This window comes from Macrosteles quadrilineatus, unplaced genomic scaffold (assembly GCF_028750875.1).
Source record: "Macrosteles quadrilineatus isolate MER2022 unplaced genomic scaffold, UCM_ALF_1.0 Scaffold_4__1_contigs__length_99947679, whole genome shotgun sequence".
Classification (NCBI taxonomy): domain Eukaryota; kingdom Metazoa; phylum Arthropoda; class Insecta; order Hemiptera; family Cicadellidae; genus Macrosteles; species Macrosteles quadrilineatus.
In genome coordinates this window covers 9825945-9847106 of record NW_026542597.1, presented here as the reverse complement: position 1 = coordinate 9847106, position 21162 = coordinate 9825945, and the positions used below count along the sequence as shown (strand labels likewise).

The 21162-nt window shown below is 34.8% G+C and overlaps 1 protein-coding gene across 1 annotated transcript in view; it reads right to left on the bottom strand.

The window, feature by feature from the left end:
• LOC128991751 (uncharacterized) overlaps nt 1-14805 on the bottom strand; it is a 90214-nt gene extending 75409 nt beyond the window's left edge. Inside the window, exons 1-4 of the mRNA XM_054414921.1 lie at nt 13825-14805; nt 12954-13128; nt 12416-12592; nt 11529-11692 (exon numbers count right to left, since the gene is read on the bottom strand). Coding sequence (XP_054270896.1) covers nt 11529-11692; nt 12416-12592; nt 12954-13128; nt 13825-14805 — 1497 coding nt within the window. The remainder of the gene's footprint in view (nt 1-11528; nt 11693-12415; nt 12593-12953; nt 13129-13824) is intronic.
• Between the last annotated feature and the right edge of the window lie 6357 nt (nt 14806-21162).

Sequence of the window (21162 nt, the reverse complement as noted above, 5' to 3'; positions counted from 1 at the left end):
AAATTGTGATAATCCACAAAAAATTATAAAGGTGGTAGTAAATTAGCAGTCTGTAAACATAAAATATGATACACTCAAATACATGAAGTAATACAAATGCGTTTTTAAACTACCAAAAGGATAGAAAAGTGTTTGAAAATCTGAGGTAGGATTTGTGGTTTGGATGGCGAAGGAGTAGCAAAAGGTCAGCTTAGCGGTAAGTAAACCTCCTCAGAATCATAATTAATACCAAACCTTCCTCTTTATTGTTGTTTTGCAACAAATATTTGCTTAAATAAAAGACGTTTTGGGGGTTTACATTAATTTTTTATGAATTTAAAATTTTGGATGAATTGTAATTATTCCGTGAATTCCATTTTTAATGCTTTGTTCGTCAAACTTAAGACGTTTAAACTTTTATAAATTGCGTTTATATATGCGTTTGTATTTTAATCGTTTAGGTGTACATTTATTGCTAAGTTATTATTTCTTAGCACTAATATACAACTACAAATCGTATAAATTTGAAATAAAAACTTCGTAGTTGAACTGTTTTTTGTTAATTTACACGTTCAAAAGTTTCTTTTGTGCGGAAAATAACAGTTCGATGAAAGTCATGTAATCAATTAGATCCCCCCCCCCACATGCCATTCCTTTAATAGTTACAAAAATGACTATTTAAATAGTTGATAAAGTTTTTTTTTTTTTTTAATAAAGGTATCTCTTAGATACAGCATAGGAAATGTGTTTTATTTATGAAATTATTACATTGTAATTTGGAATCATATACGAACCAGGATTATAAGTGCAAAAGTGTTTTTTTTAAATAATAAAACACTAGTTTAATTGTACAATTTAAATGGATGTACTTAAACAATTTGTTAACACTTAACTGTTTAATCGTCAAATGTCTTCATTTTTTAAGCACAGGCGGAATTTTCACATAAATTTTCTCACTAAGGACCCTAAGGTTTGGTAAATCGTAGAATTCTTTTAGCGAATTTCCCTATAGGGAAGTAGCTATTACCGTAGGTCTCATGGTAAGACTTAGGCCCGGGACCGATTTACTTTTTCGTTTTGGTGTCCCCAGAGGCCAAAAACACCATTCGTTCAAATTTTTATATATGTATATATATATATATATATATATATATGTGTGTGTCCGTGAACACGATAACTTGAGTAATTTTGATCCGATTTTGATGAAATTTGGTTTGAAGGTGTAAGGTGGGATAAACTTGAATGAGTTCGCGATCCAGCATGATCGGACCATGGGAACAGGGTTTTATGGGGGGTTTTATGGGGTAAAAATAGGTTTTTCTCCCTTTAGACCCTCAAAATACAAAATTTCCCAATTTTTCTCTAAACCTTCTTAAAGAGCTTTAAAAAACAAACAATTCAGTATATCAAAGTGTTTTTGTACGGTTATTGGTTACGGAGAAAACTAAAAAAATGGTAAATTTAAAATTCCCATGTTATTCTTATGGAGAATATTGTAAAATGTTGTAGTTTGCTTGTTTATGGATATCTTTTGATCAAACTTGCCAAATATATTCATTTTATACTAAGCAATAATTATTTGACATAAAACACACACTTTATTAGTTTCCTTGTAGCAGCAAACCTAGGTACTCGTTAAACATAAATGTTATTTAAATAGATCAATTGAAAATCAATTCAGCCAAATGGAAATTCGCTTAGACGGCAGGTTTGCTGCGGCGGAGGTATTTTACTTTTGTTCTGCAAACAGACAAAACAAAAACAATCCAACAGTAGCGAAGAAGATATCGTTGTGGCATCTGTTCGTCCGGATCTGATAAAACTTAGCCCAAACTTCCGGCCCCAGGGACTCCAGGGCCCCTGGGGTTGAAATAATTGAAAATAACTGTGAAATATATTGAGCTGTTGTGTAAATGTTACTGTTAGGACAGTAGCAATGGAGATAAATACTGAAGAAAAAAATGTGCGGGGGAAATAATCTTACAAGCTGGTGGAGTTTCTATTGATGTCTTAACTTTCCTGGGTTTCGCAGTGAGTGTTTAGCAATGCTTAAGTAGATTTATAATTTTTGTAATGAATAGTATTCTTGTTATAAATGTACTACATAACTTTGAAATTGAAACAATTATAGTTTGTTCAAATAAGTAAGGCTATTGGGAATGTGGCCAACCAGCTACCAATGAATAAGTTTTGTATTCATTGGCCACAGGTACGCTGCGTTCCCTACTGATACCGCACTTGTTATTTTAACTACAAGCGACTCTTTATAACTATTCATCCACAGTAGTTCAGTTAAATTTGTATCAGGCAATTCACATAAAAGTAACGAGTTGAGTTTTTACTCAAATCATTCAGACTTTTCTAGACGATTCCACAATAACAGAATCCATTTACTTGGAAAGTTGCTATGATATTTTACAATATTTTTTGAACATTTGGTTCATTTTTACTTTATTACACAAGATAATTTCGTTTGACATACTATGAATAATTTCCATGATGTTAGTGCGTGATATATATTAAATTTCCATAGATTCAATACATAAAGACATAAACAAACATAAAGAAAATATAAATCGGACCATTAATATCAAAATGGCAGTTCAAAATTACTTTTAATAACCATTGTCTTAATCATTATTAGCTGCCATTTTGTTATCAATGGTCCGATTTCTATGTTCTTTATGTTAATTGTTATGTTTCGTCAAGACCTGTAAAATGATACCTAACTCAACTATACTTGCTATTCGAAAATTTTGAGCTACCCCCTACCCCCTCTACCCCTTAGGGCAAAATTTTCAAAACTGACCATAATTATTGTAGCCATATATCCAAACAACCGCAAACCGATTCATATCGCAAACCGATTTCAAATATATTAAATATTTAAAAAGTTAAAGGGGGTGCAAGTTAATTTTCAGCCATTAACTGGTTATTTGGATTTGAAACGTTTTGGCGTGCCATTTTGTTATTAGTGGGCCGATTTTCGGTTTCTTTATGTCAATTTGTATGTTTCGTCAAGACTTGTAAAATGATACTAAACTCTTGTTATTTGAAAATTTTTGAGCTACCCCCTTCCCCCACTACGCCTAAGGGCAAAGTTTGGTAGCCCCTTATAGCTAAGAAGGTTACTACAAACAGATTTCAAATATATCTAATGGTTGAAAAGTTAAGGGGGGTGCAAGTTACTTTTCAGCCACCCTGTATAATGTAGTTGCAATCAAATGTTTCAATACGTGTGAATTATACAACTTCACAGATTTTAAAATTTAAATCTCGAAATTACAAGACAAATTCCTCTTACACACCGTGATAGACAAAAGCAATCTTGACTATATCTAGTCAGTGAGGTATCGGACAGTCTCGGGATATTTATACCTTCATCAGACGAATGTCAAGATAAAATCCACATTGAGCAAAAACACGAAATGCTGATAAGAGTTCACGGATAGCATTCAAACACGCACAACGTATGCAAAACTATCTTGAGGTGACTAGAGATAATATGGTGAAAAAGATCAAAGAAAATGCTTGTTACTACAAGCATTTTCAATAAATCAATAATAGTTGTTTGTAATAAAAACTAGCACGCGTAGTGAGTAAATGGAGAACTAATTGAGAGCGAGGGAAAATCAGCTGATCGATTTTCCCTCGCCCTTAATTAGAGCGAGGGAAACAGCTACTTTCGTTGGTGACAGCTGTTATCGAAAATATATACTTTCGGCGAGGAGTGATGGAAAATAAATTAAAGCAATTAAATTATACAGCTGATAAAAATGTAAACAATTATGTTCTTCATAAGGTTAACATGGAAACTTTAAAGCCACTGGGGCAGAGCCCAAGGGAATTTTTCAAAAATGTAAGACCAGTTTGCAAATCTACGCTACACGCTCTTTCCAATGAGACGTTAATGCATAAAATCTGTTAAGAAATGGAGGAGGAGTTCAACCGACAAAGTTTCATGTAGCGTATTAGTTATATAGATTTGACAAAACATCTGAACTGTTACGATTATCTTTAGACGTAAAAAAAATTTAGATCCCAAAAGAAACCACATACGTACTTTTTAATCACCTAATTATTTACAAACAATACAAATAAAAATAAAAATGTAAAAAATAAACAGCATAGGAGCTCAAAAAATCGTAAAACATCATTCTACAATTGAAAATATACAACTTGAAAAATCACGCCAATAGAGCGTTTAATGCAATTGAAACAAAATAATACTTCTACCTGAAGAGAGTTCTTACAAGGTTCTCGCGGTCTTTTAATTAGAACATTGTTGTCCGTGATTTAACATTAGAATCCTTTATAGTGCTTTAATTAACTTTGTCAATGTAAACTATGACTTACCACTATAATTGATCGAAGAACTAAACAGTAAAACCCTGACTTCTTAGGCTAAAGTAAATACCCTTATAAAGATATAAACAAAGAGTTGAATTTTATTAGGAAACATGTTAATTAGTACCTTATTAGCGGAATTCACGCACAAAGACCCACCTACTATAGACAAGCTGTAGCCAATTTTTTATTCAAGGACAAATTTTTTAATTAAGTCACAGAATGTTAGTCCTTAACCTCAACTACTGTGATGCATTACCAGTAGTTGATGTGTTATGAAAGATACGGTAGTTTACGTCTTTGTAAATTAAATTGAGCTTGGTTAAAAAGTTAAGCCATTCCATTAATCCATAACTGTTCACAGTTTAAAAAAGGAAATGGAATGTCTAGTTTTATTCAGAGTCTAAGGTGAAACCTTAACAATTATATGTATCATTTCATAAAATATATTGCAAAATTTAAGCGTTATTTTAGCCATTATGTTACGAGTTTAATCTTCATTGCTGTAACGTTCTTCTTCCGATTAAACTCTTCTACGATCGTACGGTTCCAATCTGCTGTAGGAAGTAATTACAGGAATTCACCTGTTGAACGCCGATCACTCGCAACAATGGACAATTAAGAATCGGAACCCTGGACTAGGGATGGAACAGGTGGAACGCAGGGCTGCCAACATACAGGAAGCAATTTGACAAGAGTTGATATACAGCGTGTAACGAACCCATTAACCCTCATTCGATTAATATATTTCACCTCTTTATAGAGTTATAACAGCTTGTTAGTTTAATCGAAATGCTTCCGGGGTGAAATAGAAGCTTTTTGAATTATTAGTGCGGCTCGGTTGAAAAGGACCGCTAAGCTTTATATTTTGAAAGTGTTTGTACAGGTGTAAAAACTGATGGTGTATTCTTTTGTATCTTGAAAACATATAATTTAATATTTTTAAACAAATAACAAAGTTCTGCGACATGTTGGTAGCTTAGGTATACGACGTGACAGTGATAGTTTAGTGAGCTGTTATTGTGTTTGTCAAAATAGTGGGCTCTACCAAGCTATAGTGAGAGTTAACCAAGGATGAAGTAATATATTTGTATTTACGTAATATGTGTCGGTTGACTACATAATTTAGAATTTTGTATGCTGTGGTGTACTTTATCTTATCTTACTAATATTATAAATGAGAAAGTTTAGATGTATGGATGTATGGATGTATGTTTGTGACAAATGAATGCGAAAAATACTGGTCGGATTGGGCTGAAATTTGGCATGATGATAGCTCACATTCCCGATTAACATATAGGCATATTCTTATTTCAAAAATCCTTTCGGGCTCCGCCCCAGTGGCTCTGGAGTTTCCCATGTTAACCTTATGAGAAATGGAATTATTGAATCTTATCAGCTGTTTCAATTAAACAAGTTGGTTCTGTTCTATGATGTTCAATAGCATTAAAGTTACAAGGATTACCAACAGGGTTCAGCACTATTATTTCTTTTACATTTATGACAACAGCTAATTTGCAACCAAAAGGTGAGTGAGCGTAGCGAACGAACTTCAACCTGAAGGCAAGTGAGCGCAGCGAACGAGCTCCAACCTAAAGGTGAGTGAGCGTAGCGAACGAGCTCCAACCTAAAGGTGAGTGAGCGTAGCGAACAAACTTCAACCAGGACCTGATTGAGCCATGCGAACGAGATAATCTTGAAAATTAAGAAGTTAAACGGGGCAAAGCCCGCGGGTTACAGCTAGTTACTTTATATATTTAGTTGATTGTTTTGTTACTATAATTAAATTAATATTAGCAACGAATAATCGTAATTAGACATACAAATATCAATGACAGTGTAATTTAAACAACAAATATGGAATAGATATTGCATGCAAATATATATTCCTCACACTTTAGCATATTTCTCATCAAAAGTATGATAAGCCATGAGTTAACCATTGAACTACTTAATACATTTTGTCAATAACACTGTACACTATACACTAACAGCTGACGAGGCAACGCTGCAAATTAATTGATGAGTGTTATCCGCCCTAAATCCTTTTAATTAAGGTCTTGAATGCATTAAGCCATTCAATAGCATTAATTACAATCAACTCCACCAGTACAATCAGCGAATGTTAGGGTCGATACAGTAATTCTTCTGGCAATCAATTGTTTCAACTGTGGAGTGTAGTGAACAAATGTGTCAAATGCCGTGTACCACTGAGTTATATAATGATATGTTGTAGACTGTTCATTTAATTGCATAATCTTATTTGTATGTATATTTCATGGTCGGCTGCGTTTGAGTGCGCAATGTTTGTCTCGTGTACAAAGATTTAAAAAAAATGCAATTACACGATTCTGGGCCAATGCATGTAATAACAGAGAAAAGGAAATAGTGTAAGAATAAATGAGTTCATTTCATTCAGTTATAAAATCGACCAGAGAACTCATGTGCAAATCACACATTTTTATCGGATTTAAAACTTAATAAAAAAATGCAATACCATTTTACTTTTTGAAGATCTATATCTACACCATAAAGACTGAAGAGTAATTTATCCACCTCAATCATGAAGCTATTATAAAAAAGTAGCATATTTAAAATCAATTTTCAATAACCGTTTCATATTTCTCTTGTTAACAATTTAACTGTGGTTAAACAATCAACTGAAGGATTCAGATGTTAGATTATACTTCATTTTCACATCGTTCAAAAGAAAGTATGTCAGCAACACTGGATCTTTGAAAGTGAATTCTAGAAATTATTTAAACACAAGGCAGGCGTCATCAAGGTAATTAATTTCCCTTGTAGCTACCATTCACAGCGTGCGCTAGATCATAAGCTTTAAAATAACATCTCAATCGTTAAAATCGGTTAAATAGGACAGCTGAAAAAGAGATGTTACAGAGAGAACCATTATTGTATATAGATAACCAATATGTCTTCTACGCGGACCTGGCAAAACTCATCTAAGAGCGTTTAAAACTTACTATCTTCTTACTCCTACTCGTTGGTTCTGTGTAATAATTGAGGCATCTACATTTTCTCCAGTTGATCAATAAAGATGATTAACCTTTTAGTTCAACCTACATAAACTTTTTCAAACACTAACAGTGAATGACACTTTTTTATGTATTTTCGTGGTTAAAACGTATTCAAAGATTTCACCATCACAATTTATCATTTTGCCATGATAAAATCTTGGCTTTACCAAAAAAAGCGATACATTTCAAATATTTTCTATGGTATTATAACCAAAGATCACTTTATAATTCACCCAACCCAAGAGAACAGACTTGTAGTTGAAAACTCATTCAAACTTATTTTGTCATGAAACAAATATGAAAACAAGCTTTAAATGCTACAACATAAGAAGTCTACTGTAGTGTTCGTGTTCAAAGTCATTGTAAACACTTTTCTTTGCAAACAAAATATTTCAGGTTTTATCACTAGTTTTTCACTATCCAAACTAAATGATGGGTCCATTTATCTAACACGTCTGGATAAGTGGGATATCATTTGACTAGTTGTAATTTGATTTGGAACAGTTCAAGTGTAAACGCCCGTCACCACTGACACACTACACTGTCATGGATGATTGAGTGACGTCACTGGGGGAGGGGGAGGGGGAGGGTGTACAGGAAGGTGTTTTGGCTGGGGGAGGTATCACAGCTGATTTATTGTACATCCATCACACGTCTGAGGGTGGGTTTGAAAGGCTCTCAAACTGACGAATTCTGAAGTGACTATGCAAAATGTATTTATAATTTTGTTAACTTATGTCTATTTATAAGGATATTAGATAGCAGTCAAAAATGGTTGTACTGGTCTCCTTATACCCAATTTAATTGTTGTTTCTGTTTATTGTATATTAGTCAAACTTTGCTTATAACGTTTGTTTCAATAACTTCTTGCATTGTGTTCATATGTGTACTCTAATTTCTTTTCAATATTTTATTTTAATTTTCCATGATCGTATAGTGTCGTATAGGAGGTCGTATTGCTCCTTACTCTTAACTACACTGTTGAATCCAGTAATAATAATAAATTATTATCTGCATAATAATTAATATTCCTAATAAAATAATAAACATATTTCTCAATAGCCAAACTACAGCATCCAAATAATACGGTTGATTCGTTACGACTTATAATCCAATTTACTTGTTGTTTGCAAGTTTAAACGCAACGGATAACCAAACTATTCTTTTAAATCGGTATTCAAAAAAATTCGTGAATGATTACTTTGTGATTAATTTGTACTAGATGTTTTCCAGTGGTCAAAAACTCGACCAAAAATATGTAATGTACAGACTTCCCTATTTTCACCCCACGCTGTAAGTAAAATATGAGATTGGAATTAATTCCATATCTTTTGTTGTTATTTCGTCACCAGAATGGCAGCCCATAAGGACCATGTTATTTTTTAACTTTTTTTGTGCTTATTTTTTAGCTTGTTTTTTAATTTATAAAGGGATTCTTCGCATCTACAAGGAAATAACAGTATTCGTCGATATGTCCTGTGATGCACACGAGCTGAGAAAAAGGGTTTTCAAGAAACATGCTTGCCTATTAATATATAGATTTACCCCATCTGTGTTTGATCGGAACTTTGTAGTAAAGTAGTCTAGTTCCGATGTTTAGAAGCATTAGAAGAATGTAGACAATTAGAAAGAAATCTTCACCACCCTCCTTATTTGAAATGCTGGTATATACGACCTAAATTAGGATTAGGTCGTAAATCCTCGACAAATAAACAGATAATCTATAAAAGATGATCTCACTCCATTCTTCAACCACGCTGCGTTCACATGGAGTGGTTTCGGTGGAGGCACCCACGGTTCACATACGTATGATGCCTTTTGGAAACAAACTAGTTCGTTTGAGTGAATTGATTAAGTTGTTATCCTCCAAAACTCCAAACTCACACCATCTCGCATTTCTAAAATTACAAAAATAATATTTCTCCAATCTACTTCTTAACCCTAGTGACAGTTAGAGCACGAGCGGTGTTTTCAGTTAGTGGGAGGTCTGTTCAGTACAACACCGGTTCACCGCGCATGACCAGGTCCAGTGATACCAGGATGTGGACGCGGACGACGCGGTGGTGACCAGTGAAGAAACTGCTTAAGAATTCACACTTGGCCATCTGTCAGCTGAAACTAAGGCACGCGCCCCAGGAAACGCGTGCAGCTGTGAGCCACTTCCGGTGTAGCATTGTCAAGTCATTCGTAATTCCTAATATTTATTTGATTGGAGCAAAGAGCGCTGACTTCCTCAACCGTCTTGGGTATGTGGGATGCGGGACGTAATTATGATGGCCAAGGTGTAGACATGGTCAACGTAAACGTATAGTGGTCAAGGTGCGGAGATATTGCCGTTGAAAATTATGATCTGCAAGGTGTTGAGTGTATGGTGGTCAACGGATAATGTGTATACGGGATATTTTCACTGGAAATTTGAAAGGTAACGTTATATTTGGGCAGGTTTCTTTTTGAATTATTCAGAAGTTTCAGAGAAACCCCTTAAGTTATTTGAATAGGCGTTAAAAGAACAACAATATGGATATATTTTTAAAAATATTATACTTTGCCCACCTGAAACTTAATCAATTTTTATTACCTTAGGCAACAAGTTTATTGAGGAGTTGAAGCAAAAAGATATATCCTCAGCAATAAGCTATGAAGTGCTCAAAATATTTTTAAGCTATCTGACAGAAAAATTTTTTAAATATATTAGTTTAGATAAACAATGGAATTTGACAAAATTGATAATGGTGTCATTATAACACAATGGAATACATGTGCAGAAAAGGGAAACTTTAATGCCCAAACAGCTTAGAATGAAATACAAATTGATTGTTGCAAAATGTTTTAAATTTCCAATAAAAATCATCACAAAAATCTCCAATATATTAGTTTGGATTATTATTTAAAACATATTTTATTTGGGTTGTTAATTTTGCAAACTAAAAGATCCAATGTAAATATAGTCATACGTTTCAAACCCCGATATCCCTGGGAAAATTGAAATTCAAAAAACGCAATCTATTGTACTAGAAAAACAAAACACGAACTCAAGTCCGGAGGGGACAAGAATACATGGGAGCGATCGAAAAGCCTTGAAGATGCGACAGTTGTTGCCGTATCAACAATGAATGCGCCCGGATAAAAGATGCGCCCCCATTGTTCTGGGCGCCTGGGGAAGGGCGCCTTTCTTGTATTTCCGTAACGGATTCGATTTTGAGCCAATATGACAGTCCCATTGTCGATTCCTATTGTTTGTGCCAGGTTAGCCTGGGCATATTTCATTTTGCAAGGGATACATTATGTTTGGGAATGCAACATGACGTTTTGTAAGGATTGATCAGGAAGGTTATTGGGAAAAGGAATTGTAGGGAGTGTGTCATTGTTTATACAACTGTACTCCGATGACGTGACTATGTGGTAAGTATAATATATTGTTCCCTTGGTTACAAAATTGAATATACGCTATTCGGGGCTATGACCTACAGAAGAAAAAAGTTGTCTAAAGAAAATCTTAACAATTTTTTATAGGCTACAATCACGGATACTTGGTAAAATATAATCTAAGAAACAAAACAATGGAAAATCATTCATTTTCTTTGCAGTTTTATTACTTTATAAAATTTGTCCAAATTTATAGTGCGTGTGGCCGAAACGCCTGTTAAAATTTATTATTACAATATCTCAGAGTATTTAAGGGATGATTTAAGAAACCTGTAGCTTGCCGGAAGTATGTGAATTGTTGTAAGTATAGTTTTTTTTTATTAGTAACCATATAAAGTGACGCTGTCAATCCCACATTGTGGGTAAAATACGAAGAAGGAGGTATAGGTATTAAGGTATTAGGGTATTAAAATAAACCAATTTAGGAACAACATGGTGACGTAATTAGACTTACGATTCACAATAAAAAAGTTTTAAAAACTTATTGTTTCAGATGACAAATGGTATCTGGGTCCAGAAAACATCCCTTATGAGACGAACAAACAATTTCGGGTTTGAAGGCGACCACCACTTGTTATATTTTCAACTTTAAATATTGAATTCCAAAACAGGAGCAGCTCAGAACCGCTAAATTTCACAGAATGCCAAAAGTATTCTAGAAGGGTTGAGTCTCGTAGTCTTTTTCGTAGTTGACAAACACAAAACTAGGTCGAGTGTACGGCGGCAGGCGTGACTTACGCTTGATAACGCAGATAAACTCAATTGTTCTTCACAAGACTGACTCAGCGGTCCTTTAATTGCTCTAAGGACTCTTTGTTGAGCCGTTCCTGCAGGATATCTTGCACCTGTTCGTCCTTCCTTGATAAGGATCTGTCCCTCCTTCGGGCTTCCGGTCCAAGTCACTCAGTACAAGTCACGAAGGATTACAGTGTGAGAATCTTCGTTAGAACTAGAGCAGTTCGTGCAATTAAAGATGATTCGTGAGGTCACGCAGCAGTGGTTTAAGTGAGTGTTTTAGTGCTTTTCGTTAAAAAACAACATAATTGAAAAAAAAACCATCTAACAAACGTTTTACAAAACCTTTTGGTGTATAGGATAATTACTTGATCAAAACACATCTAATAATGATTGCATGAAAACAAATAGTTAGAAAACCACAAGGTATTGTCGTTGAGGACAAACAAGTTTAAGTTTTAATACCTAATAGTAATTTACATACTTTGAATAGTCAATGAAAGACGAAACAAATGAATGTAATATTCACTAAGCAATCGTATGACTTATTAATTTACCAATTTGTTACTTGAATTGTTTATTTGGTGAAAAAGTAGGCCTACTGTAGATAAATTTGATTAAATTACTGCTATTTGTACTTAGGCCTTTTCGATTTCATTACACATCACACAATTTCCAAGGTTTACGGAGTTTGTAAAGATATAACTTAGCCTATTAAATCAGTAAACCGAGGTAGTTTTGACTTTTAGTAAAAAATCTAGACAAAATATATTGAAATTACGATTTGAATCATTACTTTTCTGAACTCTTACTTATCGTTCATAGTGCTGAAGAACCCCAAAAGTAGAAAACGTTATAAAAATCAAATTCTTCAGTACTGTTGAACTCACTATTCAATGCTTCTTCGCGAGATATTGGATCGGATAGCTCGCCAGAGAAATAAGTAACATAATCGTTCAACGCAGCTGGGAGGTTTCTGACGCGCTGCGGTCGAGTTGTTGTGTCCGGAATAATGTTCATGTCAGTAACATCAGTAACATCGTCGTTACTTCGGTTTACACCAGATCCTGTTGGAAGCACATCATCATTATTGGACACATCAGGACCGGTTTGTGTCTGACCACTAGTACTGTCCTGACTATCAGACAAACTTCCTGTTGGTTCGGGAAACACATAAAAATCTAAAGTCTTTACTCACATTTTTCAATAAAGAACTTCCCCACTGATTTTCAGAAAAAGTGACGTCTCTAGATATGAAAGTTATTTTCTTCTGGGTATCATACAACCTGTACCCTTTACTAAACTGACAATAACCAACAAATATACAAGGAGTAGATCGTGGACTAAGTTTTTTACGTTTCTCGGCAGGAATGTGACCAAATGCCTTACAACCGAAAATTCTGAGATGTTGTAGAGTAAGCTTGTTACCTGACCACACTTGTATTGGAGTTAGTTCCACGGACCTGCATGGTGATCTGTTCAGAAGGTAAGCAGCAGTATTCACAGCTTCAGCCCAAAAACTAGATGGAAGCCCAGACTCTATCAGCAAACATCTTGCTCGTTCTAGGAGGGAACGGTTGAGACGCTCTGCCTTTCCGTTTTGCTGAGGTGTGTAAGGACATGTAGTTTGATGCACAATACCTGATGACTTAAAATACTTAGTTAAGTTTCGATTACAGTACTCCGTACCATTATCTGTACGCACCACTTTTATCTTCTTGTCAGTTTGTTTTTCAGCATACTCTTTGAACGTTTTAAAGTGACCATTGACTTCGTCCTTTGATCTCAAAAAATAAACAAAACACATGTGACTGTAGTCATCTAAAAAGGTCAAAATATACCTAGACCCACCAAGACTATTCACTTCCATAGGACCTACCAAGTCAGAATGCACTAGCTCCAGATAATGACTGCTTTTAGACTCACTCTTAGGAAAGGGTAAACGATGGCTTTTTCCTATCATACAGATATCACAAACAGTTTCTGGCTTACTACCAGAAATTTTGATATCATCAGCCAAGCCATCAACTAATCTTGTAAGGCTATCGAAATTCAAATGTCCCATACGCTGATGCCAGAGCGTTAAGCCACTGCTTTGCATGGATAATGCAGATGTGTTCATAGGCATATCCAACTTAAACAGGTTGTTTATTAAACTAGCAGAAGCAATGAGCTGTCCTGTTGAATTGAAAACTTTGGCTCCATCACTATTGAATACCACAGAGTTTCCTTTATTTACAATTTGACTCACTGATAAAAGATTTACTTTTAAGTTAGGCACATAATGTACATTACTTACATTTGCTTCCGAGACCTCACCAGAAATACATATTGGAAGCTTCAAATCACCGACGGTATCAGTCACCATTGTCTCATTATTTGCTGTGGTGATCGTTAGTGCTTGGCCTTTTCTTGCGTTCAGAAGCATGTTAACATCAACACATAAATGACAAGATGCACCGCTGTCTAAAAAGAACTCATTACTAACGCCCGATTGCATTGAAAATGCAGCAAAGAGTGACGTATTAGATTTGCCAGAGTTTACGTTATTTTTGCTCACTACTCTTGTAGATGTACAGTTCTTTGAGATGTGACCGTAAACATTGCATCTATAACATCTCGGACCTTTCTTCACATTTTTGTCCGAACTACTCGTGTTTCTGTTCTTTTCATACACTTTGTGAACTGTCCCTCTTGAACTGGAACCATACAGTGCAGAATCAGTTCCTGCAAAAGTCATATCACGTTGTACCGGAGACACATCTTGCAATAACTTTGTTTTTATTGCATCCGCTGTGACTTTATTGCCTGAAGATTCAATTCCCATTATCATTGGTTCATACCGGATGGGTAAACCAGCTAGTAAGATTGTTCCAACCCATTCATCGGTTACCTGCAGACCCACATTTGTAAGCTTGTGAGCAGTTGTGACTATGCGGTTCACGTATTCCTCAACAGAACTACAATCTTCCAGCTTTGTAGTTATTAGAATACGGAGAAGTCCAACTCTCCTGCTTAAACCATCATCTTGAAAAGCCTTCGTTAAATTGTCCCAAGCTGCCTTTGCGGTGGTTGTGTTTTGAATATGTACATAATTCACCGGATCAACCAATAAGATCAGCTTTGATCGACATTTAGTGTCCTTTTTCTTATCCTGTTCTACACCAGATACACAGTCCCACAAATCCAAATCTTCCAGGTAAGCTTGTACTGCAAACTTCCATGTATCAAAATTCTCACGACCTTTAAGCCTTTCAATTGGTAATGAATTTTGAGTCATATTGCTGTTACAAACTTACGAAGTTGGTATTCTTTAAATGAAGCACTGAATAAAATATCCTGGGCCCATAACCTGTTATAAATGGACTTAAATTATGTAGAATGATAAAGAGAAAGGTGTTTTAGGTACAAGATTTACTCAATACAAAACCACAACATAGCTTTCCACAAAACACATCTGGTATCCATGACAACTAATTTGTACACAGAACACATGTGATACCAAAATGAACTATTCACACAAATCATATTTCAACAAGTACAAATACAAATCACCATTTTCATATACATTCAAACGTTTCATTTTAATGAATTTGCCTTTCTAGCAGTCGAGTTCACCGATATCAATGTCAGCTTATATTTCACCGCACAGATTGCGATCTCAGCACAAAAACTGGAGCAGCCCTCCAGAAACTATTATTTCCAAATGTCGCAGTGGCACTGCAGCTGCCGATCAGCTGATAAGTCCTTAGTCGGACATTTCTCTCCGTTTACTTCCGGTTTAGTTGTCAATTTCCTGTCGGAGTTTTGAATAGTTTAAGCATTTCAGTCACTTGAAAGACTTTCAACATGACTTCAAGATTCTTTTGTTTCAAATCTTGAATGGCTCAACCGGTGGGTGGGATTGGTTACAAAATTTATTATTGAGTAAAATGTTTTATTTATGCATAGAGTTAGTTTTTTTTTTCGATAAAAATAACATGAACACATTTATATGTTATTTAAATTGGAATCTTTATAGGCAACCATGTTTCTTTAAAACCTTTTTCTCAGCTCGTGTGCATTGCAAGGAAAATATACGCATACTGTTAGAAAGATATTTACCTGTAGATGCGCAGAATTCCCTTTATAAATTAATATAGGCTCAAAAATGAGCACAAAAATTGAATTTGAAATTTTAAAAAACTAACATGGGCCTTATGGGTTGTCATGCTTGTTACAAAATATAAACAGAAAATCTAAACAAATGGAAGAAATTAATTACAGTCACATGTTTTTTTCATTTACAGCGTGGGGTGAAAATAGATAAATCAGTTTATGGACAGCGACGGTATTTAAAAGCTATTGTCTAAAATATTGAAAATCCATAATACAAATGTTTAAATGATTGAAAAAGGATTAAATTTGATTTTTTTACATATATACGTTAAAAAAGCTATTCTAAACCTACACACCACTATACGAAATCATTTTATATTACCCATACGCAATCAATTTTCATAATACATATTGCATAGTATGTTGTTAAACCTACAGGTTCCATTTATCTTTGACTCAGCAGTGTAATGTAAACATTTTTCACGAAAAGTTTGCATAAAGCTTGCAAAGATGAGACAAAGGCAAGGATCGATATCACTCGAGTTTGAAGTGGACAACGCCTGAATTGCGGGGAACGTGATATGGGTACAAGGTGCCGAACACAGCGTCGCCGTCACTACGTTCCATATACCGTAAACGTTTTATTTATTTTTTACTTGTACTTCGACGCCATTGGTATTTTTATGTTTTTTTTGTAAGGGAGCCGTCTAAAAACTCAGGTATAGTTACTACCTAAAGTATCTTTTTAGATCACATCATTAATTAATAGCGTGAAGACAATAGTTACTGAAGAAACAATGTTATATTGTAATACAAGACATTAAGATTGAACACAACTACTGTAATCTTAGGATTTTCACACTATTTTCTTTGTATAAGTAGTTTACATTAATTTTATTATGTTCCAAAAACAAAATCAACTTACGTTTAAACTCAATATATTATACACTACAATACAATATTTTACATTTGAGATACAACTAAACAACTTACCCAATGAAGCAACAGTTTCCGCAGACATTAAAAGCCACAAACCCGAAGAGACACGACATCCCATATGTTTCACAGTCATGCACACTTGATTTATCACACAACATTCCTATAACAGCAGTGTTCAAAACTGTGCCGTGCTAACATCATCATGTACGTTGTGCTTGGAGTTGGAATACAAATTGAAACAAATATTCAAGCTTGTAGTAATGATATGGCAACACTAAATAGGTAAAATGTTTTTAGATATTTTAATTGTGAAAATGGTTTCTGACGTGTTTTGAATTAAAATATATTTTGTACTGCAATTTTTGGAATCGTTAGCGTCTTGGACTTATATAAATCCTTAAATTTTAACACTTATTTGACATAACCTTTTTTAAACCAAAATGTACACCTTAAAAAGAAGCGCCTCACAATCACACAACTGTGATTTATTTAGTAACCGCTCTCCAACGAATAATGAACCGTGGAAAGTAAATATGTGACTTTTTCAACGTCTCCGGCAACCCCTCGAGGTCACACTAACTCGCGGTCAGACAATACAAGAGCTCAATATATCTCCCGTTTTTCTCAAACGGGTTGAATAATTTGAATAAGAAAAGACTTTCGCGGGGGGACGAGTCCAGCCGCGCCTGGGATTTGGGACTTTGTAACATCCCGCGACCGTCTGGAGGGGAGGTCCTGAAATCCCGTGTAAACACCTGGGACCCAATTTAAATTGGTTTTCGGTTTCGAAAGACCGCGAGTTGAAAAGAAGGGGAGCTCTGATCTTCCCAGCGATCTAGACTGCCCATTTTGGAGTCGTTCTTTAGAAAGTTTTAATTGTCGTGAAGTACTAAGTGCTCTGTGAGTTTGATACATACATTGGTACATAAATATATGAAATGTTTTTAGTTTTTCAATAATAAGCAATTTTAGGGTACGTGAAGATATACTTAAAATAAATTGAAATAGTGCTTCAGGTTCGTCGTTTTTACCTTTGCGCCAAACTTGGTCTTTAAAACAACGTTATGAAGGTAGCACAGGCTGCATGAAGGTAAAAATCCCTTTTCTGTGTGAAAAATTATATAGGCAAGCCTGCAGTTTTGTTAAAGTCTCTTACAAAAAACTGTTATGACTCGACTGTATTAATAATTTTAGAAGAACATTCAAATATAAATTAACTACTTTTTTTGCAAAATTAACAACCCAAATAAAATACATTTTTTTAAATAATAATCCAAACTAATTTACTGTTTTAAATCTTGATGTAGTAGAGAATTTGGTTTCCAACTATACAAGCAAAATTTAAAAATAGTTTGAACAATTATGTAAAAGGTGTTCGCCAATTGGTAGGCTACATAATTGTGTAAAACTGAATAACATTATATTTTTTATGTGTAAATTATAATATTTAACATATTTACGAAGAATTGGAAAAATAATCAAAATTCAATGCCACACTTTGACTACATCTCCATGTCTGAATGATGTAGCAAGTGTGGATTGTGCAATAAAGATCCCCATACCATTGAATCGAGCCGATTAAAATTAAGTACTGTTAAATTGCTTCTATTGCCACCCCGCCAGGGGGGGAGGGGGGGGGGAGAAACCACTCGGTACCTGATAACGTCCGAGTTCCCACCCCTCTTTTGTCATCCCTTATACAGGGTGTCCCATAAGTAAAGTGCCAAACTCTGGGAATAGGTTCTATGGGTCAAAATAAAGAGAAAATCAAGAATAAAGTTTTTTTCAAAAACGCTTCGTTTACCAGATATCCGCCATTTTGTATTTTTTACTAAATAATTTATATCTTCTGATTTTTTCAACCGATCCTTATAAAACTCGGTAAGTATGTTTAGATAAAAGAGACATACTGTAGAAAAAAAATTCAACTTGGTCCAATTTAAAATTTCAAAATGGCGGCCATTTTGAACATTTAATCTAAAATTACGGGAAAACGGTAAAAAATACAAAAATGTACTAAGAACACTTTTTTTTATAAAATTTTATTTCCAATCTATCAACACCAAAAACATGAAAATCGAACAAAAAATAACCGAGATACATTAAAATGTGTGTTAAGAGGCAGCAAAAAATCCATTTGTTGTAAATAGCCCCAATCAGCTGAACAGCTGATTGAAAAACATGTGTTTGTTGAGTTGCATTGTTGTTATTATTGTTCTGTTTACTTTAAACATCATCATTGTGATCAGGTTAGGTTGATATTTTCTAAGTTTATTTAAATGCCGAACCATAGCTATTCTAATGTCGAGCTAGCTGATATTCATTTTTTTTACGGCTTAGGTAATGGGAATTCGCGTGAGGCATGCCGCCTTTACGCAGAAACGTTCCCCAACCGACGAATTCCGTGTAGGAAAGTGTTTGTAAATGTTCACAGGAATTTGAGGGAACGAGGAACACTAAAATTCACTGAGAAGACCGGACGGGCTGTTTCTGTAGATACATTAAATAATCAAGAAAGAGTTTTGACGGCCGTGGAAGAAGACCCAAGTACTAGTGTTAGAAGAATATCGCTTGAACATGGTATTTCAAAAAGTTCTGTGTGGCGGATTCTACATAATCAGCAGTTGTATCCTTACCATATCCAAAGGGTGCAATGCCTAACCGATAGGGACTTTCCACCCCGTATTAACTTATGTCAATGGTTCTTGCAACAGATCGCATTACTTCCTCTGTTTCTCTCCAACATTTTATTTACCGATGAGGCTGGGTTCTCGAGAGAAGGAATTTTTAATTTTCATAATAATCACTTCTGGGCCGATGAAAATCCCCATGAGATATCACAAAGAAGGCATCAAGTGCGCTTTTCTCTCAATGTTTGGATAGGCATTGTTGGGGACTATCTTATAGGGCCATGGTTTTTACCCAACCGACTTAATGGTGTGTCTTACTTAAACTTTTTAACACAAGATCTTCCCGGATTGCTAGAAAACTTACCCCTTCATTTGAGAAACAATATGTGGTTTATGCAAGACGGTGCGCCACCACACTTTTCATTGGATGTAAGGCGACATTTAAATCAAGTGTTTGGAAATAAATGGATAGGGCGTGGGGGGCCCATCCCATGGCCTGCCAGGTCTCCTGACCTTAATCCCCTGGACTTTTTTGTATGGGGCTATTTAAAATCTTTGGTTTACCATACCCCTGTTGACAGTATTGAGGACTTAAGGGAACGAATTGTAGCAGGTTGTGAAGTGATAAGACAAAAGCCTGGGGTATTTGAAAGAGTGAGGGAGTCGATGAGAAAGAGGATGGTTTGTGTCGTAGAAATGAATGGAGGACACATGGAACATTTGTTGTAGTTGATAACTTTCAAAAAAGCTATCATTTGTTAAGATTTGATTTTGTATTTAATTAGTTTCCTCATTTTTTATGTTGTCACTCAATAAATGGTTTCAATGTATCTCGGTTATTGTTTTGTTAATTTTAGATTACAAGTTTAAAATGGCCACCATTTTCAGATTTTAAATTGGACCAAGTTTAATTTTTTTCTACAGTAGGTCTCTTTTATCGAGTTTTATACAGGTCGGTTGAAAAAATATGAATTATACCAATTACAATTATTTTCTAAAAACAGCTGATCTGGTGATTGGGGCTATTTACAACAAATGGATTTTTTGCTGCCTCTTAACACACATTTTAATGTATCTCGGTTATTTTTTGTTCGATTTTCATGTTTTTGGTGTTGATAGATTGGAAATAAAATTTTATAAAAAAAAGTGTTCTTAGTACAATTTTGTATTTTTTACCGTTTTCCCGTAATTTTAGATTAAATGTTCAAAATGGCCGCCATTTTGAAATTTTAAATTGGACCAAGTTGAATTTTTTTTCTACAGTAGGTCTCTTTTATCTAAACATACTTACCGAGTTTTATAAGGATCGGTTGAAAAAATCAGAAGATATAAATTATTTAGTAAAAAATACAAAATGGCGGATATCTGGTAAACGAAGCGTTTTTGAAAAAAACTTTATTCTTGATTTTCTCTTTATTTTGACCCATAGAACCTATTCCCAGAGTTTGGCACTTTACTTATGGGACACCCTGTAGAATTGCCCCTGGCCTGACGATGGGGTTTACCAAAAACATGAAGGGGTAACCTGTAGCCTGCATTGATTAGGGCTGTCTGTTGAGTGGCTAGACAGACAGACTTAGTGACTGAGTGATTCACTCACACTCACACACACTTACACCTGTCATATCTAGGATCCGCCCCTGCCGTCTGGAGTTAGAGGTCGTAGTTGTGTCTACAGCCGACGAGACAACCGGTAAAACGCTTAACATTTCAATCAAATTTGTTTCCCCTTATTTTAGTGAGTCGAAGTAAATCATTATATGTTGCATTTTGCAACAACATCCTACATGTTTTAGATTAGAAATATTTTGTTCTTCTAAAGTTGGTAAATTGTTAAGTTCATAGTAAAAAAATATATACACCTGTTAAAATATTAAACAATACTGCAACACAACCAACGAAACACCTGTTCTAGTGATTTATTATTCAACAACTGCAACAATATAAACATATGATTCCATGATGTAATA